The sequence below is a fragment of the Solanum pennellii genome, chromosome 12 (assembly GCF_001406875.1).
Source record: "Solanum pennellii chromosome 12, SPENNV200".
NCBI lineage: Eukaryota > Viridiplantae > Streptophyta > Magnoliopsida > Solanales > Solanaceae > Solanum > Solanum pennellii.
In genome coordinates, this window is record NC_028648.1 from 2,420,298 (window position 1) to 2,448,147 (window position 27,850).

General features: G+C 32.8%; 4 protein-coding genes across 5 annotated transcripts; 2 read left to right on the forward strand and 2 right to left on the reverse strand.

Annotated features, from left to right (window-relative positions):
• Positions 1-3,840: 3,840 nt before the first annotated feature.
• LOC107007486 (beta-galactosidase) lies at positions 3,841-11,066 on the forward strand. Its single transcript, XM_015206123.2, has 19 exons — positions 3,841-4,156; positions 5,128-5,223; positions 5,343-5,455; positions 5,738-5,804; positions 6,305-6,397; positions 7,020-7,163; positions 7,236-7,324; positions 7,450-7,555; positions 7,642-7,729; positions 7,855-7,973; positions 8,163-8,327; positions 8,590-8,765; positions 8,877-8,986; positions 9,286-9,395; positions 9,491-9,601; positions 9,791-9,901; positions 10,019-10,224; positions 10,485-10,606; positions 10,707-11,066. The coding sequence occupies exons 1-18, from the start codon at positions 3,986-3,988 to the stop codon at positions 10,591-10,593; spliced, it is 2,184 nt and encodes a 727-aa protein (XP_015061609.1). The 5' UTR covers positions 3,841-3,985; the 3' UTR covers positions 10,594-10,606; positions 10,707-11,066.
• A 1,322-nt stretch (positions 11,067-12,388) lies between these two features.
• LOC107006997 (probable polyamine oxidase 5) lies at positions 12,389-15,131 on the forward strand. The gene has a single exon (XM_027913864.1). It carries the CDS (start codon positions 12,516-12,518, stop codon positions 14,682-14,684), a length of 2,169 nt encoding a protein of 722 aa, XP_027769665.1. The 5' UTR covers positions 12,389-12,515; the 3' UTR covers positions 14,685-15,131.
• A 718-nt stretch (positions 15,132-15,849) lies between these two features.
• Positions 15,850-18,645, reverse strand: LOC107005608 (transmembrane protein 258). The gene is made up of 4 exons (XM_015204250.2): positions 18,519-18,645; positions 18,303-18,409; positions 16,242-16,320; positions 15,850-16,164 (listed from the first exon to the last, which is right to left on the reverse strand). Exons 1-4 carry the CDS (start codon positions 18,519-18,521, stop codon positions 16,117-16,119), a joined length of 237 nt encoding a protein of 78 aa, XP_015059736.1. The 5' UTR covers positions 18,522-18,645; the 3' UTR covers positions 15,850-16,116.
• Positions 18,646-19,369: 724 nt separating this feature from the next.
• Positions 19,370-27,704, reverse strand: LOC107007718 (zinc finger CCCH domain-containing protein 64). Of its 2 annotated transcripts, XR_001455163.2 has the most exons (11): positions 27,578-27,704; positions 26,044-26,317; positions 24,380-24,509; positions 24,167-24,283; positions 23,307-23,424; positions 22,300-22,736; positions 21,884-22,169; positions 20,965-21,058; positions 20,130-20,260; positions 19,757-19,968; positions 19,370-19,633 (listed from the first exon to the last, which is right to left on the reverse strand). XR_001455163.2 is itself a non-coding variant. In XM_015206447.2 (10 exons), the coding sequence occupies exons 1-10, from the start codon at positions 27,650-27,652 to the stop codon at positions 19,840-19,842; spliced, it is 1,791 nt and encodes a 596-aa protein (XP_015061933.1). In that variant the 5' UTR covers positions 27,653-27,704; the 3' UTR covers positions 19,370-19,839. The 2 variants fall into 2 exon arrangements, 1 of the variants encoding a protein (XP_015061933.1); XM_015206447.2 differs by having other exon boundaries at positions 19,370-19,968.
• Positions 27,705-27,850: the final 146 nt, after the last annotated feature.

Here is a 27,850-nt window from a genome sequence, read left to right on the forward strand (position 1 = left end):
AATTTACATGAATGATATATACATTTATAGCGTCATAACAAGTTTCTCCGTATATAGTTAATTCATTCATACTTTTGAAACGTTATCTGTGATTCAACATAAAAATTCATAATTTTATGTTCAGAGTATTATTTGATTGAGAAATAAGTATACGTAACATATACCAAGCTACAAGAAATCTATATTGACAAAAAAAAAACATGTTTAATTATTATATATGTGTTTATTGCTCTAAATTAAATTATATTTCGTGATCCAATTATTATTTCTTGCAGGAGGATAAGAATTTTTTTTCACGTCAAAATTTAATATTTGTCAAGTGAAAGCAAGTAGCTAGAGATATTGACACCTATATATTTATTAAGCATTTCACATTGGCCAATGTGTATTTTTAATTATTTTTTGTATAATAATATAGATTAATTAAAGAATAAATTAATATCTTGTTGAAAATAATGCAAGAAAAGTCCTTGTCTGGGGTTTGAAAATTATGATGTATTCTATGACCCCTACTAAAAAATTTTGTATTCAATTTTTTTATTGAAAAATATTTTAAAGCTATTTTGATTGAATCATTAAAAAATATAAAAAATAAAACACAATAATTTTTTGTCAAACAAAAAAAATCAGATAACGTTTCAATAATATTTTAAAAGACTTTTTTACAAAGACAAAAGAAATATATAGTTTTCACAACATGTGTTTATGTGTATAAGATAAGTGTTTTGTTTCGTACGATAGAAAATATTTTTCTCATTTCTTTTCTAGTGTTGATAATATATTTTCTTACTTTCATTAATTTTTTTTTTATTTTAGAAATATTTCTCAGAACAATTGAACCAAATTATATATAAAAAAATTTAAAAAATATTTTCTAAAGAATCTTACGTTTTAAAATGAGATTGTATTTATTCATGTGAAAAACTATTTGTCTATCCTATTCTATCACTCGTCATTGTCTTGCCCTATTGTCATCCCTATTACTGATATATCGTGAAGTTAACTAATTATTTTCAACCAAATCATTAATCGTCTAATTTAGTAAGTTCTTTCTTAGTGTTTGTTGACTTTTTTGACAACTTCAACACTAAGTATTATTATTATTATTAGTTAGAAAGTACGTAATGTAGTTCAACTAAAAACAAAGAAAAAAAATACATATCTATGTAAGCATGGTGGACTAATTAGAAAATAAAATAAAATAAAAAAAAGGTGCTTTTTTTGTTCTTTTCTCTTATTCACTACAATAAAAAAATAATAATTAATCGTCACTAATAAAATTTTATAATAATTCATCGTTAAATAAGATCAACGATGAATTTATTGTGTGATTAAAAAATTTATCTGTCGCTAATTATATTTTATCAATGGTGTTTTTCTTTCTATTTACTTTCGCTTATGATTTTACTCTCTTTCTTTTTAAAATAAAAAAAAATGAATACAGAATTTCTTATTAATTTATTTTTAATCTATTATTTTATTTTTTTGGTGAAAAATATGGTAGGTATAGTTTCAACCAAAAATTAATAAGCTGGATATTGTTGATGGATTTGTTTTGAATAACAACTCATACTGTTGACAAGAAGACCATTACTTAGTTACTTGTTGGAGTTGTCTTCTTCATATATTCTTAATTTTATTTTATTTTCTTTCTAATATATATTATATTTTAACTCTTCTAAATTATTTAGTTTACAATTTAATATTTTTATATATATTTAATAATTTTTTAATATATATTTTCATGATCCTTTAATAATTGTTTCTACGCAACAAAAATTCAAACTGAAAATAACTTTCTAGTGATCCATTGAATAAAGGTTGTTTTTTTTTAAAAAAATAAATTATAGTTGTGTAAAATTTAATTAAAGATGAAAACTTTCTTTATTAGAACTTTTTTTTTTAAAAAAAATCTTTTTAAAATTTAAACTCAAAAATATTTGATTTTGATGTGAAGATACCACACTCTTACTAGTGTGGTGGCTTCATGTGTAAATTAAAATGATATCTTCCTCCCTTGTAAGTATTACATTCTTAAGGATTCAGAAAAGGGACCATAATGGTTAGTTATTCTTTTGCTTTTTGTTTCATGAAGAATGGACCAAAAAAGATAATTTTATTCTTGCTCGATATTTACATTAAATTAATAAATATAAAGGATATATTTTTTTATATATTTATTTAGCACTTAATTGTTATCATGTAATATATACTTTAATTTTAATTTTAAACAGTAAAAAATAATTTATTAAATATATTACAAGCGCGAAAATATAAAACTGATTAATCGTGATCAAACTCAGTATTCGTAGTTTTGGAAGATGTACATATGAAATTCAAATGTTATATTAAATGTGTGATTAAAACTAAGCTACGTAAATATTTATATTAATCTAGATCGCTTAAAATTTAAATTTTATCTATTAATCTTCAATAATTAAATAATAATAAGGCTATAATGTTTTTTTTTTAAAAAAAAAAACAAATGTCTCTCTCTTAAGTTGATTAAATGACTAGTCAAGAAAAATATATATTTTTAATATATAAAATTATAGTAAAAGAGAAAAGAAGGAATATATAAGTTGAACCCTTTGATGTTATTTTCGATGTTGATTTTTTATTTGGCGTTCGATCATTATATAATTCAAGCAATTTAAATATCCATATTTTAAAGCGTCAAAAAATGTGCATCTATCATTTTCGAACTTCATTTATAAAATTAAATTAAATATGTTGTTATTATTATATTTGGAGTATGTCCAACATCACAACAATTTTGTTTATTTTCTTTAATTAAATAATTACAAAAGAAGAAGAAGAAACAATAATAATTGTTTTTGTCATAGTGACCCTCCATCTAATACTTGTCCTTAATTATAGTAATTGTTTTCTTTTTTTTTCTTAGAGAAACAAAAAACAATTATATTATTATCTTTTTTAAAACTATATATAACTTTTCCTTTCTTTATTGAGAAAAAAGTATTTTCATTTTTGCTTACAAAGATAACCAAAGTATGTTATTCCCACCCAAAAAAGTGCAATCCCTTATCATAAGTGAAGTATTTTCCTATTCATAGATAAAGTAATTTAAACTTTATTAATTCTAAATTTTAAGATATATAATAATATATGTATTAGTAATTCTATTTTGAATTTAATTTAGGAAAGAATGATAAATATATCTCTAAATTATCGTGAATGATATGTAAATATCCTCCCTCATACTTTTGGGATATTGGTGTCCCTGTCGTTCAAGAATTAGAGCATATATGCCCTATATACTAACGGACATACACGTTTCATAATCTTATCTATCTATCCGACATTTATATCCTTTATACTAACAAACATACACATGTCATATTCTTATCTACCGATCCAATATTTATCGACGGATAAGATTATGCCACGTGTCCCTATTTAGTCTTCCGTTAGAGTGAATGGAATATACACTCTAGTTTTTGGACGGCAGGAGTGAATATCACAAAAGTATGACGAAGGATATCTGCATACCATTTACGATAGTTCGAGGTACATTTGTCCTTTTTCCTTTTAATTTATATATAAATTTTTTAAATATAATAAATTCAGTAAAATCAGTCCAAGTATTACTATCTACATATATAACAATGACACATTATTTCACTTCCAAAATTAACTCAAACAAGAAATTAAAACATTAAATAAAATTAAATCTATAAATTGGATAATCTAAAGTGCTGAGTCAAATTTTGGGCCCCATTTAAGGGATTGGGCAATTTCTTCTCCTACTTTTTTTGTTTTTGTTTATATATATAAAATAAAATAAGAATAGCAGTTGCAACCAAAAACACACAAAAAAACACACAGAGTGAAAAAAATTTGTATAAATATCTTTACACATTTCATTTTTCTCAAAAGAATCAATAGAGAAGAGACAGAAAAAAAGTTTCAAATTTTTTTTTCTAAAATAAAAAAAAATCATTTTTTTTTGAATGTGGAAAAAATGCTAAGGACTAATGTGTTGTTGTTGGTGTTGTTATTAGTTATTTGTTTATTGGATTTTTTTTCTTCAGTGAAAGCTAGTGTTTCTTATGATGACAGAGCTATAATCATAAATGGGAAAAGAAAAATTCTTATTTCTGGTTCAATTCATTATCCAAGAAGCACTCCACAGGTAAATTATATACAAAAAAAATTTGTATTATTTCATTATTTTCTTGTTTTTGGTTGTAAAGATCATTTCTTTACACTTTGTTATGGATTATGTGAAATGGGTGTGCTTTGTTTTTCTGTAATTCTTGTTTTTTTTAAGCATTTTGGTTGTAAAAATGTGAACTTTATGCTTTTTTATGGCTTCTGTCAAAAGGGTCTGTTTTGTTTTTCTGTAATTTTTGAAGTTCTAAAAATCTTTTCTTTATACATTTTAATGGATTCTTAGAAATGGGAGTATCTTGTTTTTGTGTAATTCTTGTTTTTTTTAAAGCATTTTGGTTCTAAAAATGTAAACTTTATGCTTTTTCATGGCTTCTGTCAAAAGGGTCTGTTTTGTTTTTCTGTAATTTCTTAAGTTCTAAAAATCTTTTCTTTATACATTTTTATGGATTCTGTGAAATGGGTATATCTTGTTTTTCTGTAATACTTGTTTAGTTATGATTTTTGGTTCTAAAAATATGAACTTTACACTTCTTATGGATTCTGTGAAATGGGTCAGTCTTGTTTTTCTGTTACATTTAATGTTTTTGTTTCTAAAAATCTTTTCTTTACCCCTTTCTTATAAACATATGCGATTATACTGAGTATGTTATTATTGTTGTTTGACGTTACTTGAGCCAAAGGTATGTAGGAAACAAAAGGTAAGAAGGCCCCGCTTATGAAATTATACTGAATATGACATTATTATTATTGTTGTTGTTTCTGTTAGTTGAGTCGAGGGTCTATCGAAGTTATCCTCTCTATCTTCACTTATTTACACGCCACATTTCCTAAACTCCACTTATGAAATTACACGGTGCGTATGTTTTTGTTGTTATTGTTTATATTGTTCTTTAATTTTTGGTTGTAAAAATCTCAACTTTACATTTTTATGCTCTACTTTTTTTGAAACTCTGAAATATTGTCATTTTTTTTTTCTATTGGTGATTTTAGATGTGGCCTGATCTTATACAAAAGGCTAAAGATGGAGGCTTAGATGTTATTGAAACTTATGTTTTCTGGAATGGACATGAGCCTTCTCCTGGAAAAGTAATGTCTTTTTTTTCTTATTTTTTTTTCTTGAATTTATATCATGATTCTGCAATTTAATATCCAGAAAAAGAAAAAAATGAATTAAAATTTTTTCATATTTTTTTTTGAATTTTCAGTATAATTTTGAAGGAAGATATGATCTTGTTAGATTCATCAAAATGGTACAAAGAGCAGGACTTTATGTCAATTTACGTATTGGCCCTTACGTCTGTGCTGAATGGAACTTTGGGTATGTTACTTCCTCCTCCGTTTCAATTTATTTGTCTGATTAAAGATACACGGAGTTCAAGAAATGACTTTTTTTTTTGAATTTTATCATTTTAAACTAAAGATACGCAGAATATATCAAAATGTTCTTTAATCTTGTTGTGTTAAACATGCAGAAAGTTGGAATTAAAGAGATTCTTTTTTAAACGAAAAATAAGACGAATAAATTAAAACAAAAGGAGTAAAGTTTTTTTTTTGTAGCTTCCCCTGTTTTATACTCTGTTTTTATGTTATTTGTATGCAGGGGATTCCCTGTTTGGCTAAAATATGTGCCTGGTATGGAATTTAGAACAAACAATCAGCCTTTTAAGGTTTGTTTTTTTTGTAACTTCCCATTCGTCTTAAAGTTTGAGTTGTTAGAAAGAGCACAACGTCTCGCTTTGCATGCATGTTTAATTCTTTTTTTATGAGCTATATCATATTGAAATATGTGAGAAAGTACACTTGTTTGTTATAGTATTATGTAACAACGACTCTTCACGTGTGGGGTTAATTCTTATTTCTGACTACTTTTTTGTTATGATATCATATTCAAATGTACGACAACCTCATCTAAAGTGACTATACGTTTTAAGTTAATATACTTAATTATATCATGTCACAACAACTCTTCATGTGTGGGTTAATTCTTTTTATAACCGAAACATGTGGACATGTTTTATGTATTTTGAGTGGCGGGGTCAGAGTTTTACCTAGTATCGCTGTTGAAATGTGTGATTATCTCGTTTATTGAATTATTAGAGAAAACCACTTAATTTTTTTATTAATATTGAGTCTGAACTGTCATGTTTCTGGTTGACTATAATAAAAGGTGGCTATGCAAGGATTTGTTCAGAAAATAGTCAACATGATGAAGTCAGAAAATTTGTTTGAATCTCAAGGAGGACCAATAATAATGGCCCAGGTTTGCATTATGTTCATGCCTTGTCTTTACACTATTTATAGAAATGAATTTGGAATTTTTTGTCTCAGTTTTGTCCCCTAATTCTTGATTAAGGGAGTCGAGCGTTGTTTAGTTTTTTTGTTTCGTTTATCATACTTATTTGTGGTTGCTACTGTTCTTTTCTCTTCCTTGAACGTTGTTTAGTTCCCTAATTCGTGATTAAGGTAGTCGGATGTTGTTTAGTTTTCCTTATCAGTAGTATTATTAGTAATTCCCCTACTATTTGTGGTTGCTACTGCTCTTTTTTCTCCTCTTAATTAATTGTTGTTTTGTTCACTAATTCTTGATTAAGGTAGTCGAACGTTGTTTAGTAATCCTTATCAGTAGTATTATTAGCAATTCTCCTACTATCGTACTCTTCGTTGTGTCTTTGCTTTGTTTATCAAACTATTTGTGGTTTCTACTGTTTTTTTCTCCATCATTTTCTATGTGATTTATTTGAGCGAGGGGTCTATCGGAAACAACCTCTTTACCTTCACAAGGTCGGGGTACGACTACGTACACCCTACTTGTGGAGTTAAACTGGCTATGATGTTGTTGTTGTATTATGTTAATTAAACTTCGAAAACTATACATGTTGCAGATAGAAAATGAGTATGGACCAGTAGAATGGGAAATTGGTGCTCCTGGTAAAGCTTATACAAAATGGGCAGCTCAAATGGCTGTAGGTTTGAAAACTGGTGTCCCATGGATCATGTGTAAGCAAGAGGATGCTCCTGATCCTGTGGTAAGCAATTTGATTTAGGACTTGTTTCAAGATTCATTTTAGACATCTCATATTCTCTTGATTGTGCTACAGATTGATACTTGTAATGGCTTCTACTGCGAAGGGTTCCGTCCTAATAAGCCTTACAAACCGAAAATGTGGACAGAAGTATGGACTGGCTGGTAAGTATCAAGAACGCGAATTACATGATTCTAATGCAGTTTATGTTCTTCTGAGTTGGTTTTGTTCATTCAACTACTGTATTTAGTCGAATGTTCGTTAATGATTTACTCTCTACTATGCTCAGGTATACAAAATTTGGTGGTCCAATTCCTCAAAGACCAGCTGAAGACATTGCATTTTCAGTTGCAAGATTTGTTCAGAACAATGGTTCATTCTTCAATTACTACATGGTAAGTTAGAACATCTGATTTCGTGTTCAAGTTTTTCTCGTTAAACATGGCTATTTATTGTATTGATGATACTGTGGTTGCTTCAGTATCATGGAGGAACAAATTTTGGCCGGACATCATCAGGGCTTTTCATTGCAACTAGCTACGATTATGATGCTCCTCTCGATGAGTATGGTACGAAACAAGAACTAGAATTCTTCTTGTATCTCCACATCTGCATAACACAGAACGGAAATAATGGAAAACTTTCCTAAAAATTATTCATGCTTGTCTTGATGATTTGCGTTATGGTGTAAAAGGGTTGCTGAATGAACCAAAGTACGGGCACTTGAGAGACTTACATAAAGCTATCAAGCTATCTGAACCGGCTTTAGTTTCATCATATGCTGCGGTGACTAGTCTTGGAAGTAATCAAGAGGTTAGTCTGTTTTTTTTTCCCTTGAGTCGAGGGTCTATTGGAAGCAGCCTCTCTACCTTTAAGGTAGGGGAAAGGTTTATGTACACTCTATCCTCTCCAGATCCCACTATGTGAGACTACACTCGATATGTTGTTGTAATTGTCGTGATTTTTCTTCTAACGCTGTTTACATTTTTTTGACCAATATAGGCTCATGTTTATAGATCAAAATCTGGAGCTTGTGCTGCTTTTTTATCCAACTATGACTCTAGATATTCAGTTAAAGTCACCTTTCAGAATAGGCCATACAATCTGCCTCCATGGTCCATCAGCATTCTTCCCGACTGCAAAACTGCCGTTTACAACACTGCACAGGTATAGTTCAAGTAAATAAATAGAGTCAGTCCTCTCTATAACAGTCATTCTCTCTAGCAACATTTCTCTGTCATAGTCGATGTCATTTGTGGAACCGATCTTTTATGTTAATGCTATATTATATGTTTTCTATTACAACATTTCACTATAGCAGCCCGAAAGTACTGAAACAAATGATGTTGTAATGATGCAGTTATAGAGAGGTTTGACTGTATAAGCATTTGGGCCAGAAGTTTTAATGTGTGTTTGTGTAATGCTGCAGGTTAACTCTCAAAGCTCGAGCATAAAGATGACGCCTGCAGGTGGTGGATTGTCTTGGCAGTCATACAATGAAGAAACGCCTACTGCTGATGACAGCGATACACTTTCAGCTAACGGACTATGGGAACAGAAAAACGTCACAAGAGATTCATCAGACTATCTGTGGTACATGACAAAGTGAGTAACTTCCATTTTCCTACTTTTTTCGAATGATTATATTTAGTTTCGTCTTCACTCACACATATCTATATCTAATATCGTAATGACTTTTTTTGTTACTTTTTCCAGTGTAAATATAGCATCTAATGAAGGATTTCTAAAGAACGGAAAGGATCCTTATCTCACTGTTATGTCCGCTGGTCATGTCTTGCATGTTTTCGTCAATGGCAAACTATCAGGTAGCGGAAACAACACTCTTTTGGGATTATGGCAAATGCTTTTCCCTAACAGACTAATCCCTCAGTTCCAATTTGTCTGACTTGACACGAAATTTAAGAAAGTAAAGTTTTGAATCTTGTGGCCTTAAACGTTTCACGTGGAAAGTTAGAACAAAGAGTTGCCTTAAAAAAAAAAAAGAGACATTCTTTTTGGAATGGACTAGAAAGGATAGTAAACAAACAAATTGAAACGGACAGAGTACATCTTTTGACGTCTATTCCTGTTTTCCTAATATCTCTTTGCCCTTGAATTGTTCTAGGAACTGTTTATGGGACATTGGATAATCCAAAACTTACATACAGTGGCAACGTGAAGCTAAGAGCTGGTATTAACAAGATTTCTCTGCTCAGTGTTTCCGTTGGTCTCCCGGTTAGTTTTCTATTTCCTGTTTCTCCGATCCTTTATTAGCACCGATAACTAAACCTTTTAAAAAAATATAACCTATGGTTTTAACTACATTTCAGAACGTTGGCGTGCATTATGATACATGGAATGCAGGAGTTCTAGGTCCAGTCACGTTGAGCGGTCTCAATGAAGGGTCAAGAAACTTGGCGAAACAGAAATGGTCTTACAAGGTATGTTAACGAACTAATTGCTTCTCTTCTCTCCCTAAAGCCTGATCTTCGTATAACTTTGATATGCTTTTCCTTGAGCCGAGGGTCTATCCAAAACAACCTCTCTACCTCCCAAGACCTTACCTGTGGGATTACACTGCATATGTTGTTGTTGATACCTGAATAAGTCTATAATTTGCTTGTTCATAGGTTGGTCTGAAAGGCGAATCGTTAAGTCTTCACTCCTTAAGTGGGAGTTCTTCTGTTGAATGGGTTCGAGGTTCACTAGTGGCTCAAAAGCAGCCCCTGACTTGGTACAAGGTAAATTCCTACTGGTATTAACGTCAACAAACTACATATCAACATGTGTTTATCGATCATATGATGTTGAATAACATGTTGTAACACATAGTTAATAGACTAACATACGTTTTCCAGGCTACATTTAACGCGCCTGGAGGAAATGATCCACTAGCTTTAGACATGGCAAGTATGGGAAAAGGTCAGATATGGATAAATGGTGAAGGCGTAGGTCGCCATTGGCCTGGATACATAGCACAAGGCGACTGCAGCAAATGCAGTTATGCTGGAACGTTCAACGAGAAGAAGTGCCAGACTAACTGCGGACAACCTTCTCAGAGATGGTAAGCATATTCCCATCAACCTTCAACGGAGTTATAGGAACATGCTTTATCCCTTATGTTCCATAGGATCACACGAGGTAGAAGTACAGTCTGTATACACTCTACCTTCCCCAGACCTCATTCTGCGGGAATACACTGAGTATGTTGTTGTTGTTCCATAGGATCATACAGATGAACAAAACACAACATGTTTGAAGAAATGTGATACTTTTTTTACCTTCAACTTGCATTAAGATACTTCGTGAACTTGTAAATTTCAGGTACCATGTTCCACGATCGTGGCTGAAACCAAGTGGAAACTTGTTAGTAGTATTCGAAGAATGGGGAGGTAATCCAACAGGAATTTCTCTAGTCAGGAGATCAAGATAAAGAACTCGAAAAGGTAAAGCGCCTTTGACAACACTGGTCCTGATTCAAGATTATGTATATCACGTCGCGTCTAAATCATAAATTTCTGTTACCATTGTTTTCTACTGTGACAGTAAAACTTGTTCAGTAAATATGGTGCTTGAATTCGCGCCGAAAAATACATACAGGAAGCTAACAATGGAGGCTACAGTTTGCAAATTGCAGCTGAATAAAACATTAGAAGAAAAAGAAATATTTGATTAAAAGGAGTATATAAATTTACAGAGAATTTTCTTTGATTCTTTGTAAAACTTTGGTTTATAAAGTTTATACAGAATTTTCTGTTATTTGGATTATGAGATTGAAGAAGATTGTACAGCTTCCAAATACTATTAGAATACAAATAAATTTTATGTAACTATATACATTTATTTAAATTTGTGTACGTGAAATATTAATACAAAGTTATATCAAGGAAGTCAATTTTTCATTAACCAGATATTTCAGATTCGAGTTTTGAGTTTAGAGTCTCTTTTAGTTGAAGTGTTCAACCCTGAAAGTGAGATTTTCCATTGCGGATCCAATTTCACTTTGTTAGGGCTTCAAAGCAGGTACCGAACACAAGAATCGAGAACCAAAAATAAAAAAATATAATCTAAACTATAACATTTTATTTTTTGTTAGAGCCTTGTATAATTTGGTTTACATTAATGATTTGAATTCTATTATAGATTTGTTTCATTTGAAGTTGAAAGCCAATATAGCAATTACAACTCCATGAAAATTATTTTATATAACAGATTTTTCGTGGAATTAATTGAGGTGTACATAAATTGATTGACATCATGATTATAAAAGAATAATAAAAGTAACGACTAATTAACAATAGCTTTGATCGAAAGTACGTAGTTATAAAAAAAAAATAAAACTAACGACTAATTAATAATAGCTTTAATCGGAAGTACGTAAAATGATAAACGAGACTTAATCACGTTACACCAAGCCAATAGAAGCATAACACATATTTGTACATCAACTTTTTAACACTTACTATGATTAATGATGTACATGAATTCTCACCAAGTTAAATCACTTAAATCATTTAATTATAGTAAATTTAAATGCTTCAAGTTAAATGTTTTGCTTTTAGGATTTTAAATGCAGAGGTATAATTATTGTTATTATTAATGAATAATGGACCAAAAGTAGTATTATGTATTTGACTTTTGAAAAAATACTTTCATCATTAAATTGATATGAAAACAAAAAATAATTACTTAGTAATTAGTTATATTAGTATCTTAACCAAAATAAATTATATTACTATCTTAGACCAAAATAAATAAATAAATGAAATTGTATTACTATGAAGATAAAGAAACTTATCATTTTCTTACCAAAGATGTAAAATAAATTATTACTTAAATTATTTAAACAAGATTTTAATTTTACTCTGGAGGTATTTCAATTATTATTTTACCAAAGATGTTTCTAATTAATATATTATCAAAAATAAATATTTTAATTAACCTTTGGAGATATTTCAATAATTCTTTTGCCAAATTTGAAAACTAATAATCCAACAACTTAATTACCCCATAATTATGGTTAGCAAATCACATTTATAGATTATTTCAATCTACTCCAATTTTTAATAGTCATTTAATTGAAATATACACTTTTGATACATTTACTCTTGAATATTCAAAAAATTATATCATTTAATTACCATTATAAGAATCAAAATAAGAATTTACCAATAACCGAGGGACTAAAAGTAAAAATTATGTAAAAAAATACTACGATTACACTTCTATATATATATTTGCTTGTTGCTCAAGTAGTTTCAATACTCACAATCTTTGTGTTCACAATATTTCATTATTTTGCGATCGATTGATCTGAGGTTATCGATAAAAGATTTGTCTAAGTTTGCCTCTAAAATGGTGTCTGAAAAGCCCAAAATTGTTATAATTGGGGCAGGAATAGCTGGTCTAACAGCAGCTAAAAAGCTCTACACAACACAAAACTCAAATGAACTATTTGAGGTTTGTGTTGTAGAAGGTGGAAACAGAATTGGTGGAAGAATTTTCACTACTGAATTTTGTGGTGATAGAGTTGAAATGGGTGCAACTTGGATACATGGAATTGAAGGCAATCCAATATACAAAATTGCTCAAGAATTTAATGGATTTGAAACTGATAAGCCATGGGATAGTATGGGAGGTAAAGTTGATAAAAAATTGACTATAACAGAAGATGGACATGAGGTACATTCATCCTTTGTTAACTCGATATCGAATTTTTTCAATAATCTGTTGGAGTTTTCGTCTGGTGAAGGAGATTTTGATGGTGGGGTTGGTAGAAAGATTGTTGAAAGCTTGAATCTTGAAGAGAATGGTCGCGTTGATAAGATTAGTATGGGTTCTTATCTTAGAAAAGGGCTAGAGTTTTACTGGGGTTTAAAGAAAGATCAAGGAAAAGTTGAAAGTCTCAATCTTGAAAATGATCAAGAAAATGTAGAAGGCTTTAATCTTGAGGATGGTGGCATTGAAAAAGAACAAGAAAATGTTGAAAGCTTCAATCTTAAAAGTGGTGGTGTTGAAAATGATCAAGAAAAAGTTGAAAGCTTCAATCTTGAACATGTTGGTATTGAAAAAGATCAAGAAAATGTAGAAAGCTTCAATCTTGAACATGTTGGTATTGAAAAAGATCAAGAAAATGTAGAAAGCTTAAATCTTGACGATAGTGGTGTTGAGAAAGATCAAGAAAAAGTTAAAAGCTTCTATCTTGACGATGGTGGTATTGAATATGATCAAGAAAAAGTTAAAAGCTTCAATCTTGACGATGGTATTGAAAAAGATCAAGAAAATGTAGAAAGCTTCAATCTTGACAATGGTGGTATTGAAAAAGATCAAGAAAATGTAGAAAGATTCAATCTTGACGATGGTGGTGTTGAGAAAGATCAAGAAAATGTAGAAAGCTTCAATCTTGACGATGGTGGTGTTGAGAAAGATCAAGAAAATGTAGAAAGCTTCAATCTTGATAGTGGTGGTATTGAGAAAGATGGAGAAAATGTTGAAGTTTTTGAAAATTGGAGTAGAAAAGCACTTGAAGAAGGTATTTTTGCTATGTTTGAGAATATACATAGGCATTATTCATCAGCTGGTGATTTAGGTACTTTAGATTTCAATGGAGAAAGTGAGTATTGTAATTTTCCTGGAGATGAAATAACTATAGCCAAAGGGTATTCATCTATTGTTGAATCTTTGGCTTCTGTTTTACCACCTGGTTTGATCCAATTAGGTCGAAAAGTCTCGAAAATTGAATGGCAATTGGAAACTAGTGATGGTAATAAGCCAGTGAAGTTGCATTTTAGTGATGGATCAGTTATGTATGCTGATCATGTCATTGTTACAGTCTCATTAGGAGTTCTAAAACAAGGAATTCGCGAGGACTCGAGTCTTTTTAGTCCTCCACTTCCTAAGTTCAAGACTGAAGCTATTTCAAGGCTTGGTTTTGGTGTTGTTGATAAGGTGTTCTTGCAACTTAGCCCAACTCATCATGATGGGATAAATTTCCCTAACATGATGATGGTTTTTCATCAGTCAAACGCGAAGCTGAAGAATCCGAAAATCCCTTTGTGGATAAGGAGGACTACACTTACACATCCAGTTTACCCAGAGTCAAGAGTTGTGGGATCATGGTTTGCAGGTGAAGAAGCTTTGAAGGTTGAGACTCTTGATGATGATGAGATCATCGAGGGGGTCTCGATAACAATGTCAGAGTTTCTATCAAACACAAAGCATTTCAAGAACTCCATCAAGTTTAGTAAAGTTTTGAAGTGCAAATGGGGTACTGATCCATTGTTTTTGGGATCATATACTCATATAGCTGTTGGATCAAGTGGGGATGATTTGGATGCTATGGCTGAACCATTGCCTAAAGAGATCAGTGATGATAAAAATTCGAAGAGAAGTCCTCGACTTCAAGTTTTATTTGCAGGTGAAGCAACAAGTAGAAATTACTATTCAACAACACATGGTGCTTATCTTACTGGTATTAGAGAAGCTAATAGGCTTCTTGAGTATTTTCAATGTGTTGATGTCTGAAAAAAGTTTGTTATTGTTATTGTTTTTCATATTTTGGAATTGTGTGTTTGTTATACTCTCTCTGTATGATGGGGATTTGAAAGAGTAAAAAGGAAATTAAAGAAGCTTTTCATTTAGTTTTGTTTTCAATTTGTTGATTAGTAGGAGGATTAAAGATTTATCTTTTTTATAATTTGATGGTTCTTGCTTTCTTAACTATTATTGACAAATGAACATGAGGATATAGTTGGAAGTTTTTTTAAAAGTATATATTTGGGAAAATATCTAAAAGAATTCCCCAAATAGCTCATTTCCTTTTATTACGCTCTTTTAACTATGCTGGGATCCTATCACTCCCTAGTTTTATTGTAAGTTGTAACGTATCATTCACCCCCTTCAACACTTGATGCCAAAGAGAGTGTAATACACATATACAACAATATATACAATGTAATATTGTTTTTCAAGGAAAACTCGTCGTCGCTATCTTTAGGTACCTTTGCTCCTAAGTCCTATGCAATAGCTCGCAAACCACATAATAGAGATAACTGGTACTATGGTGGGCACAAGGGAAAACCTTTGCTCCTATGCAATAGCTCGTAAACTATACAGGAGAGATAACGTGTACTAGGCAAGTCTGATTTGACGAGCTCGATCTAAAAGACAAACATCCTGCTTTAGTTGACAAAGAGTTTCAAACTTTAGACTTATCTCGTGTAATTCCACAAGTTCAATTCAACTTTTGAAAAGAAACAAAACTAATTACTTAACTTTTTAAATTATTCTGTGTCTCCTTTGTCACAGAATGAAGGTACAAAATAAGACAATAATAACAGTCACTTGTATAAAGTTTTAATATGTGTACTACTTGCATGATTTGCATCATGCAGTAGAAACGTAGCATCATTTTATTACTATATCTATGGTCAGACATCTCTATAACATCTTATTATAACCGATTTAAATGTATCTAGAAATTAATTTTACAGATTATGTTATATTCTATGCTCTCTGTAACAACATTTCGCTGTAGCAACCAAAAAAATATACAGACAAACAACGTCATTATAGACAGACTTCGACTGTATAGTTTTTTTTGTTGGTAAACCCAAGCAAAGGGATCCTTACCCTTGCCTCGAGAGGTAAAGAGGTTGTTTCCAATAAACCCGTGGCTCAAGAAAAAACATAACAAAGGGATACACTCATTTTTGTTCTATAAAGTAATTGATCATAAGAAGTATTTTCTTGTACCTCAGAAAATTTTCAACTAGTTCTCCAATGCTTGCCATTAAGTGATAAATTCTCAGACTAGACTAGGTGATAATAATCAGTTCTATAGATACGGTCTTCAACGATAAGTCATATAAAATCACAGCAGTACTCAAAACCGTTCATGAAGAAACATTAGTAAAAAACTTCATATCTCTATCCATGTAGATGGATCATAGATGGATCAAACATATACGCCGGAAGCAAGTAGCAAAAACAAGGATCCAAAACCCTGCATGAGATGCGGGGTGAGGAGTCAGCACAAGGAACTAGCAAAAACAACAGATCAAATCATTTTAGTGTACGTACCAAGAAAACAGACGCTACTGTCCCTGTTACAAGCTCCTTTGCAAGACTACGGTATTTCCTCGGAGCAGTAGCTTCATAGCTGTCACATATTCATAGGTTTTGTTAGAAGAAGAAAAGACAACAGCACTTGTAGAAGTTAGAACCCGCAAAAAAAGAAAAATGCAGCAAACTATTATTCTTTAACATTGTAAAGTTATAGTCTAATGAGTAATCCGAGAATATTTTTTATTCGTTGAAGTATTATAATTTAATAATTTTGGAGAATTGCCATGATTCATGAATTATATCTCAGCAAAGTTGGATATCCATATTCACTATGTAGACTTTGTACTCTTCAACAAGTATGTCACAGAACAGATTTTCCTGAAAGTGATGTCTCTCAAATATCTAAACTGCCCGAGGGCAAGCTCTTAACCTTGCTAGTTTGCTCTAAGGTAATAGAAAAAAGATTTCTTTTACCACTTTTTCCTATAGGTCATATCTAAGAGTAGCAACTCTAAAGTCATATAGACTTCTCGCTGTTTTCTTTTTTGATTGTAAATTTATAGACTTCTGAAGAGTGATTAACAAGGTAGGCAGCGTCAAAGCCAAAGAATTTTGAAATCATATGGAGGAAGACAGACAATTAAGACTACGTTAGCTACAGCCTACAAGCCCTTAAGCCGTAATTGTGACTTGAACTTTTCATCTTAAAGCTTCACATTAAATACAAGTGGATAGCTCTAATTGTACCTTGGAACAAGTTCCATGATTTCTCTCAAAAAGGAAAAGGTAAGGGCTTAAAGTTTTTCAGAGGAAAAGGGAAAATAAATCCATCAGGTTGCTTAATCTATCCATACTTATTCCCTACATCCTTCCGCCTCGAGAAGGAAGGAAAAATATCTCACTCTGCCTGGTTAGACAGTTTATCTAATACAAGCATGTGGCATTTTTAAACACGAAATAAAATTGACCAAAAGTTAATGGCCCAAACCTTCAAGTTTAATTCCAACAACCAAAGATGCTATAAAACATTAGTTGTGATTCACATAAAATGAATAATGTCTACATGCCAGGGGTATGGAGTAGGAATGATCTAAGTTGCGTGTACTCTTCACTTTCGATACCACATCCGTGTCGGATTCTCCAAAAATACACTACTTTTGGCTAATCCGACATGCACCTATTGACATTTCTGAAGAGCCCAAGCAACATAGAGAATGATAACATCCCCTAAGATTTATTATCCTATTAAACTGTTCTCAAATTTTCATCATTAACAAAAACAGCTACAACAGTAAACAAGCACACCTAAAGCCCAAGAAAGTTCTCTTCAACAAAAGAAACATGTACTTCATATTAGATAATCAAATTAACAATTATATGTTACTTAGATTCCTTACTCACAAAACGCAACTAGATCTTCAACAGTCTATTTCATTAAAAAAAATCAACTGCATTTCAACAAACTGACAAAGCACCCTTTCGCAGAGATGCTGATACCATCAAATATCAATCAACGATGACTCAGATACTCTCCTTCAGTAATAGCGAGGAAAATCTCAGAACTGTATACACGTAGCATAAGCAAATATTTGTATGCAATCTAGCAAAAAGCTATGACAGTAGGAAGAGGAGGCAATGAACTCGAAACATCACCTAGAAACTTCTTTTCCGTACTTCTATTAGGAAAGCAATTTTCCATATTGTTGAACAACTTGTTTTTCTAGAGAAAATATTTCCGATAATACTTTGACCAACCAAACATGAAATAATTGGAAATTCATACCAAAAACACCCGATTTTCACGCAACCTTACTGTTGCAACCCCTCTTCTCTGCCAAATACACCCTTAATCTAATTAGATCCACTGCAAAAAACCCTCAAAATCACTCTAATTCATGTCATTTTCATTCCAACATTGATCAATAAGCATGAAAAAAATTACAAAAATATCAAAATCCACCATTTTACGAGCAACATTAATAAATAACACATCTTTTCAATGCATGAAAAAATTGCAAAAATATAAATAAAATCCACCATTTTATGAGCTTGAAAAAGATCAGATCGAGGACTTACATGAAAAATGAAGCAGTTACAACAAGACCAATTGCAAGCATGAACACTGCTAGGGTTGGGTACCACGCATCAGGTACTGGACTCGAGATCGGTTTTGCTGATTGAGCCTTTCACAAGAAAAATTCCAAAAAAAATACAACAAAATCACATCAAAATTTTCAAAAAAAATCACCAAAAACTATAAGATTAACAACAAAATGAGATGAAATTGAATACCATTTCTTCAATAAATTTGAGAGAATATCAGATGATCTCGCGTAGACTCGAAGTGTTGAAAGCCTATACTACGGCTGTGAATCTGTTTTTCAAGTAGTCAAGTAAAGAAGGAGTGGTAAATGGTGGGTCGGGTCGGGTCAAAAGTGTGACGGATCGAAAACGAGTTAAACAAAAATAATATATTTGATTACCCATATTTACGACTAAACACAAGCTAAAATTCAAAATAAGTTTAGATTCTTAAAAAAAATTTATGTAAAAAATAAATAAATATTAATAATATGGATATTCATATTATTTATTTTGATATTATTTTTTAATAGATAATATATTCATTTATAAAAATTGATTTTTCATGAGTCAGATTAGATGATTTCTTGTTTTTTAATTATTTTGGTAAGAACCGGCATAATTGTTGTATAATAGCATGCTCCAATTCTATTGTACGTTAATTATAATAGTGTGTTTCAATTCTATTGTACGTTAACTGAAGTACAGTCTTGAATTTCGAAAATGAAAAGTAAATTAAGTGCAATAGTTTTTGTATAAAAAATATGTATCTAAAAAACAAATTTATATCAAGAGAGTTTTATTGTAAATTCTTAATCAAAGATCTCGAATTCAAATTCCGATATGAAAAAATCTTTAGTAGAAAGAATTTATCCCTGAATGTAGCCTCACGCAGTACAAATTTGTAATAGTCATATCAAATCTAATGTGAGTATCAGACACTGAATGAAAAACAAAAAAAAGTGTTAGAAGAAATTGATAGCAACCATGAAAAAAAGAGTTTTGAAGACAAACATTGATAATCTTTAGCAAAATAACTCTTTAAAGTTTGGAACATAATATAATAGACTCACAGTTGTAATTCATAAAGGATCCAAATATTTTTAACAAACAAAAAACAATTCAGTGGACAATAAAGTTACAATTGCTTCAGGAAAAAAAGAAGAAGCTGTCACTATTGTGTATTACATTATCTCAAATAGTTGAAACAAACTCACAAGCTCATACATGAACAACTACCTCAATAGCCTAACTGGACAGGGGGTTACATACATGGAAATTGCAGCAATGTTGTTGCTGCCCGGTTAGGCGGTTACAACAGCGTCCTGTTAAACGACAACAATGTTTTCAGAAAATCATATAGTGACTGTTCAAGCATAACACGAATACGTGCATGTAAAGAATTTGCAGATACTTGCAGTTAGATTGAAGCCGGGAGCAAAGAGAACCTCAAGGAAATGTTGAAGTTGCATGAAATGAAGAACACGAGAGAAAGAACTCGATATATAGTGTTGCATATTTCTCGGCTATCCTATTGATTTGGATCATATTCTTGAAATCCATTCTTGAATCTCTCAGCCATTTTAGTTTCTTCTTCTTTACCAACCTTACAATTTCGCCAATCAGCTCTATCTGCTATATTCAACAAGCCTGCTAAAACCTGTGGGACGTTCATGGAATGTTACGTCTGTTACTTAAGCGGAAGTATAGCTGTTAAGACATATTTTACATAAAAAAAAAGGATGCAAACTAAGCGTTTATCACCTGTCGAATTTTTAGCTATAAATGATACATTACTAGATAAAGGTGGACGCATCTTACCTCACGACCAAATTGAGCAGGGAATTTTTCATTCTCCTCAATAACATGTGACAAAATATCACCTCCAGGAACTTCAACATAAAATAAGCTGCAACTTCTGTCGAACTGTGTCCGCAACGCTTGTCTTCCTTCTGCAGTAAAAAGAAAGCACCAACATGTCAGCTCTTAGACTGAATTGCTCTCACGCAAGCCAATCTGTGATAGTTAAAAGACAAAACAATGAAAGCACCAATGGAGTATATACAAATCCATGACGTTTTCCCCACAACCATGCTTACCCACATTTCCAATTAGCAGAGACTAAACAAGAAAATAATTGAATGAGGAAATCAGAGGTTTATAATTTAGCATCTGTACTGCTAGTGTATAACAATGGTTAGAATTATCGGTTGAGTAGAACTTGCAACATAGGTCTATATAATATAGGAGTATGTACCCAAATGTGCTGGGCATATATAAATATGGTAACTTATCAAAAGAAATTGTTCACATCCAAAGCTTCTCAAGAAATTGATATTCAGTTTTGTAGTCTCTTTTTCTTCTTTTTCTTGGTTTCGGTATTAAGACAGTGGTGGAAATAAAAACCTTCCTAGGGTACACTTGATGCAGGTGCTATGCTCGTAAGGACATTTGAAGAAACTACTCATCTCAGTCCGTATACATTACCAGGAATCAAAGGATAAGGACAAGTAGCTAAAGCTGAGGCATGAATAACAACTGAGCTGTTTTTTCCACATTATTTTTTCTACCTATACCATTTTTCTTTCTATTATCTGGTTGGGGTATGTGGCAGGGATTCAGGACTCCACGGCTTCATACAATAAAGTGAACATACCTTTAACCATAGAAAGCTTAAATCCCAATTTGTCAGCAGCCAAGTTAAAAATATCTCGAACCGCAGATGCCCTGGACGAGGGAATAGGAACAACCTACAATAGACACAAGGAGTGGAGGTTAAGATATTGGTAAATAAGCAATAATAAAGAAGAAAAGTTAATGGAATAAAGAACTGTGACATGAGACAATTACACAATTGTGCATAATATTATTAATGTTACAAAAGGAGATTGATCTATTAAGGTGAGGCAGCTGCAGTTTGATCCAAGGTGTACAATCAAATATTAACTTCTAAAAAGTGCAATTAAGGCTCTGCCTTTTGGATGTCTTTATTGTAAGCCCTGCATGACGAGTGCCAATCATGTTTGATCCCTGTTTGAATCTCTCTTCTCAACCACAGTTTAGGTAAACCATACTGAAGTTTAAACAAGTTTCTACAAACTGAACATTTTTTTCCCCAGTAAGTATTTTATTCTTACATATTTCTTTGATTTGATCTCTCACTCGTAATTTCAATATAAATCCTGTTAGCCAAATGTTTGTGCTTCATGGGGTATGCCTCACTGTAAGTGATGAACACAGACAACTCTTTCACGAAGATATGGATACTGAAAAAAAACAATCAAATAATGGCTCTTTATGGAAGGTTTTCTAATCATTCCCAGTAGTCAGGATGCTTTGTGCTTATTAAGAGTTTCTAAGGCTAGAGATCACAAATAGAACAATACATGTGGGAGCTGCTACATAAAACCTTTTTCCACAAGTACAAAACATGTAAATTAAGGTATGTTTACAAGCCAATTTTTAAGGACAGAATGGTGGTAGAGACATACCCTTTTGTTCTTCCCTTTTTTAAAATAATATGTATAGTATAGGAAAACATTCATAGCAATACATGAATGTCAATTTTTCCATACCTGGAGATTGGCATGACTTCCTCGCTTGAATACGAACTCAAAAAAAACTGCTTCCTTCCCTTGCTTTTTGAAGTAAGCTTTGAGGCTGCTTTGAAGTCGTTCCAGTTCCTTTTCACATTCCAGTGGCAGAGATAACGTATTGGGTGTGTGTTCAATAGGCATAATCAGCACATGATCAGGTGTTAAAGGTCCTTTAGCAAGTGCACAGTAGTAATATTCTCCGACACTAGTGATGAGATGTGACTCAACATTCGGGCTTGACAAACAAAACCAGCATTCTCTTGACCTGAAAAACAGTTAAAGTTACCACAAAACTTACTACAAAAGCAAGGGAGCACTAATGAAGGCCCACAAGCCAGTAGACATTGATACTGCAACGTCATCAAGAAAAATCAAGTAGTTCGATAAATATTAACCTATTAGAGCTTGCTGCCCCAGATGCTGATCTGTCACCTTCTTCCTGCAAGCTGTGCTTGAAGTTGCAATCAGGACCTTTTTCACATTTTCCCTTGTTGAGAAAGTCAAAACACACACCTCTTGAGTATTGTTCTGAAGCCTCTTCATCATGTCTAAAATGGCACTGGTTTCCTCTTGGACAAGAGCCAGAAGAGGCAAATTTAAAGCAGAGTCTGTCACCACCACCATCTCCATGTTTCTGCTTTTTCTTGGATACATCATACCTCCAATACTGTGACTCAGAAGTACCATCACCGGGCCTCTTAGTGGCTCCATCGGGTTGGGCTGCTTTGTCAGCATTTATATATGGACATGAAGTAGCGTTTGGTGGCTTTGCACTAAGCTCAGTTTTCGACATTGTTGATGCTGGAGTGGGGGATATCGCATGAATGAATTTCTGCAAAGAACTCATTCATAAAATGCGGATTCAAAATTATATAAAGGGCTGAGGTAGACATAAAATCACGTGGAGAGAAGTTGTCATTTAGAGACCGGGAAATAGATGCAGACTTAGCTAAGAAGATAAGTTCTGCATTTTTCAGCAGAGAAGTCTTTCATTTCAGTTATAAACTTGTATGCCATTTAAAAGAAGTGTGCAGTTCAGGAAATTTCTAGCTTCACTCAAATTCACTTTATATTTATAATGGTGTTTCAATAATTGAAAGCTAGATCAGAATTTCATTACAAAAATGAATAGATTTAAGAGTTTCTATGGCATTTTGAGTATATATAATTATTATTAACAAGTTTCATGTTCAACCATAACTATGGGGCATATTTTTTTGGTGGTGGTGGTGTGGGAGGGGAGGGTGGTGAGGAGAAAGTGTGGATTAAAGTGCGACAGCCACCGAAATTAGAGAAAGTGAATAATGTTTGATTAAACATTCTCGATTTGTGATAGAACTGCTTAAGATGCTACTTTTACAAATACTTGCAGGAAATTTAACTCAAATGTCGGCTGTAGTACCTGTTTATCTCTGTTTCCAACAGGAGCTAAGCCCAAAAAGCGAGTTGCGTGTAGAGCATCAACGTTAGCATATGGTTCACGATCAAAGTATACACCCACAGTTCCTGCAACATGATACCTACCAGTAAAACAAATTCAGCTGGGGAAAAATTCATATCTGTGGATTTATTGGGCAACAAAGTACAATTTCAGTTCTGGTTCGTTAAAATGAAAAATGAACTAGAAAGCAACAGAAAGTTCCTGATTTCAATAGCATTTCTTTTAAAATAGCAGGATTACAAAATAGCCATTTGAACAGATACTTCCTTCACATGAACAGAACATTGTGGATTCTCTGAAAGGCAAGAATATATTTATTGAAATTTTACTTAATTTTTCAGATTGACATCCAGTAAGCGGTGCTAAATGCAAATTCCTACTGCTTAATTTTATTTTAGGTGAAGCCTAAGTATATCAAAGACAAACATTTCCACTGCGAAATGGAACTCTTGTAAAAGATTACCAGTTCAACCACCAGATAAAGAAGATCAGTGGCACATATCAGCTCAAATTAACTATGAAATGGCAGTCTGCAGTCCAATCGAGGTGTGATGAAGCTTGCACTATTAATAAATAAGAAAAATAAGCTGAATATAAAGACGTCGAGTGGAAGCATATAGATGTACAAACAATAATTTTGTAGTACAAAATTAAAGTGAAAAATTCCACATAGTTGGCTCCAAATTTTGAGTTCAAATTTTCTTCTCCGAAGGTCGAGAAGGTATGTTCAAATGAAGTTCAAGAGCAAAGGACTTGGTTGCCCATGAGTCATGACACCAACTCAACAAGTGAACTGCGTTTTGAAAAATATGATCACTCACCGAGGCTTAATCTCAGTTACCAACTCTGACACTGTGGGATCACTCCCAGATGAATCAGAAATTTCTACAGGAGCTTTTGATGTCGTTCCATTTGTTACTCCACTGGGCCACTCATTAGTGTTTTTTTATTAAGGAAATCAAAGAGATTGTGTAGAGTACTTGCAATAGGGGGGTGAAGAAAATGACGAAGATCAATATTAAACCAAAGGATATGTAAGAAAGATGTCTACTGTTACTGGATCCTCTGCTAAAGCCCTCAAAGCATCAACATCATCTTGACTATATGTTCCGAATTGAGTTCCACATGGAGTTCGCCTACCAGATAAGTATGCCACAGATAACCCTAAACATGAGTACAGTATATCAGCTATCATATCCAACAAAAAATATTATTGTTGAGTCATGCAACTCCATATAAGAAAACTGTAATTCGATGCGGAGACATAATATGAAATCCAAATCTCTTTCAGTCTCACCATTCCAAAAACATGAGCTTAGACACACCCTGTTTGGTGAGATTCTATTCTCACAAAGCAAACTAACCAATCAATAGGATGAACCTTCCAAAATTAGGGTAAACCCCAGGGTTATCGTGAACTGGGTGCAGTTATTACAATATAACATTGAATACGAAAATAATAACCAATAACATCAATTGGACAACCAACTGCGCCTCAATCCCGAATGAATTGAAACAAACTAGCCAATTAAGCAAAAAAGGTACACAACTCCACGAAATTAAGATACATTGTGTGATGTTTGGATGTGCTCACATTTTATTTTCTGTTGGATATGTAAAATTGCACGGTGCTTAGATACTCTCATGAAAAGTTCCATTTTTCAAATCATAGACATCAGCATCTCACAATGTATAACTTGGAAATGGTGCAACTGTCTACTATCTATAATTCAATACAACATTGGATTAATAATTTAGCAACATATAGTCCATTTGGCTTCTGTAAGCAATGACATAGGCTTTTGTTCAATACCACAGAGAGGTAGGAGACAATACAACCCTTTTTTTACCAATTACTATAGAGAATTTTAGCTGATAGTTTTAAAGACTTAACAGCTTTCAATATATCTGTGCCAAGAATTCATTCTTGCTACATGTGTGAACTGCTAGACCAAACAGTACAAGTTTGAACAAGGAAACGATAAACTGCATTTAACAAAGTCATTTTGTAAAAGGTGCACCCATCTGCTTTGCCCAACAACTTTAAATATTATCCAAATGCTCCCCTATCTATCCCTATCCACCAAGACGAATTAAATATGTGGGTGCGTGTGTGTACAAGCCACCATTCTCTTGTAGCAACAAATACAAATTTTCTGTAACATACATCTTTTAAGCATGTATAGATGAGGCTTAACTATAATGAAGCCGGAAAAGACCATATGGAGACCAGGGTTTATATCCCAGAAGAAACAAGAGCAAGGTGATTTCATTCCACCGGTCTAAGCCTTGGGTAAAGCTATGTGAAATTGCGTTAGTGGCAGGAGCAGGCACCAGGTGAAATAGTAGAGGTGTGCATACTTGTTCAGTCAATAGACATTTCCAACTATACAAAAATATGTAATATACATACACACACCACCCCTAGTAGAGTAGATGCAGACAACAACATAGGGTGTGGCCTAGTGGTTAACAAAGTAGGCTGAACCATGAGGTCTCGGGTTCAAATTCTAGGGGAAAATGGGAGTGTTTTTTCCGCGAGAGAGCTCAACCTAGCCAGGACACCACAATTATGAAGAAAAAGAAGTGGATGCAGACACAAACTTCTAAACAGCCTGTTCAGTCCGTACACTAAGTCTTTCACTTTCATTAAGCAAATTGGAATAAAAAGAAAAACAAGGTGCTGGTTAGTGCTTACCATTAAGGCTAAACTTCCCACTTCCTTTCAACCAGTATAAATTGTCACAGACTCTTAAACCCTCCATCTTAAACCCTTTGTTACTCGGGTCCTTCAATGCTTCTGACAATATTTTTGGGGACCCTGCACCATAATCACCAATGAAATAGGTCGGTATCGGAATCTTGGAACGCCCCTCAATGTAGCCATTGAATTCATCAATCCCCTCAACCGAATCAGGAAAAAATTGGCCTACGCAAAGAAGAGCATCAAATGGACCAGCTGCCTTGTTCACCTGAAAGAGTTCAAGTTCAGCTCTAAATGACAACAACAACAACATACCCAATGTGGTCCCACAAGGTGGAGTCTGGGGAGGGTAGAATGCATGTAGACCTTACCCCTACCTCAGAAGTAGAGAGGTTGGTTCTGATAGACCCTCGACTCGAGAAATGAACAGTCCCAAGCAATCCAAAGAGAAGTAATGTAAGTGAAAGCATAACAAAGCATACTGAGCAGTTACTACGACAAAATAATATGGTCATCAATATACACAAAAAAAAGAACAGAAAGCATCAGGAATCGAAGGGCTAGAAACTACGACTACTAGGATGGACAGATAGCGAGCCAACGCACTTCTATATATTAACCTTCTAGCCTAATTTGTTCCTCCATGACCTTCTATCTATCAAAAGGCAAGAAGCTACGACTACTAAGATGGACGGCTAGCTTGACAACACACTACTATATCTCACTTGTGTTCTCCACGACCTCCTATCTATCCAAGGGCAAGAAACTACGACTTCTAAGATGGACATATAGCTTGACAACACACTACTATCTACTAACCTTCTAGCCTACTTTGTGTCTTCCCCACCTCTTATCCATAGAAGAGCAAGAAACTACAACTAATAGGATGGATGGATGGATGGATTGCGAAAAAACACACTACTATCTGTTACACTTCAGATTCAAATGAGAAATCGAGATATCTTGTCATGGAGTCAGTGGAATGGAGAGAGACAAAGAACCTTTCATTTCATCTGTAAAGACCCATGTGTACTTACAATATGCTAAGTTCCATATATATACACAATGTACAAACTATAATAAACTGAAACTAAGTATACTAGAATTGACATTTTCCAATAGCTTCTAAGTATCAACACTATCTACTAACCTTCTAGCTCTAACCTGAAAGCACACAACCTCCACAAACTCAGCTCTAAACTAAGTAATCACAACATATCTCGGCTCTAAACTAAGTAATTCATATTTACACTACACCAAATCCAGAACTTAAAATCAGCAAACTGTCTAGAGCATAATTTAAACTTTATGGATAATCTTAAAGGTGTTTAGCATTACTCCATAGTATTTTCAAATTTATGTGTTCTATTTGCAGCATTTTTCGTGGATTTTACACATAAATTACTTCTACGTATCAAAATTATTGGATTCAAATGAACTCGGTACCAATACTGTGCATCCGCCTCTGTAATCTATCTATTTTATGAATACATACATAATATATATGAAAATAGAGAAGAAGACGAACCGAAGAAACGCGTTTGAATAGCTGATTGAGACGGCCGAGTACATCACCACAGAGGAGAATTTTGAGAGGAGCCATAGCTGAGAGCTTACAGTGAGAAAGAAGAAGAAGAAGAAAAAAAGTGAATCGGGTATTGGGCTAAATCCTGCAATGGGTTTTCAGGCCCAATATGTAACAATTTAGTGTTATAACCATTTTTTGTCTTGATATCTAAGTTAATACTTTTTTGGGAAACTTAACACAAATATACTAGGAAAAATTACGCGGCTAAGCAAA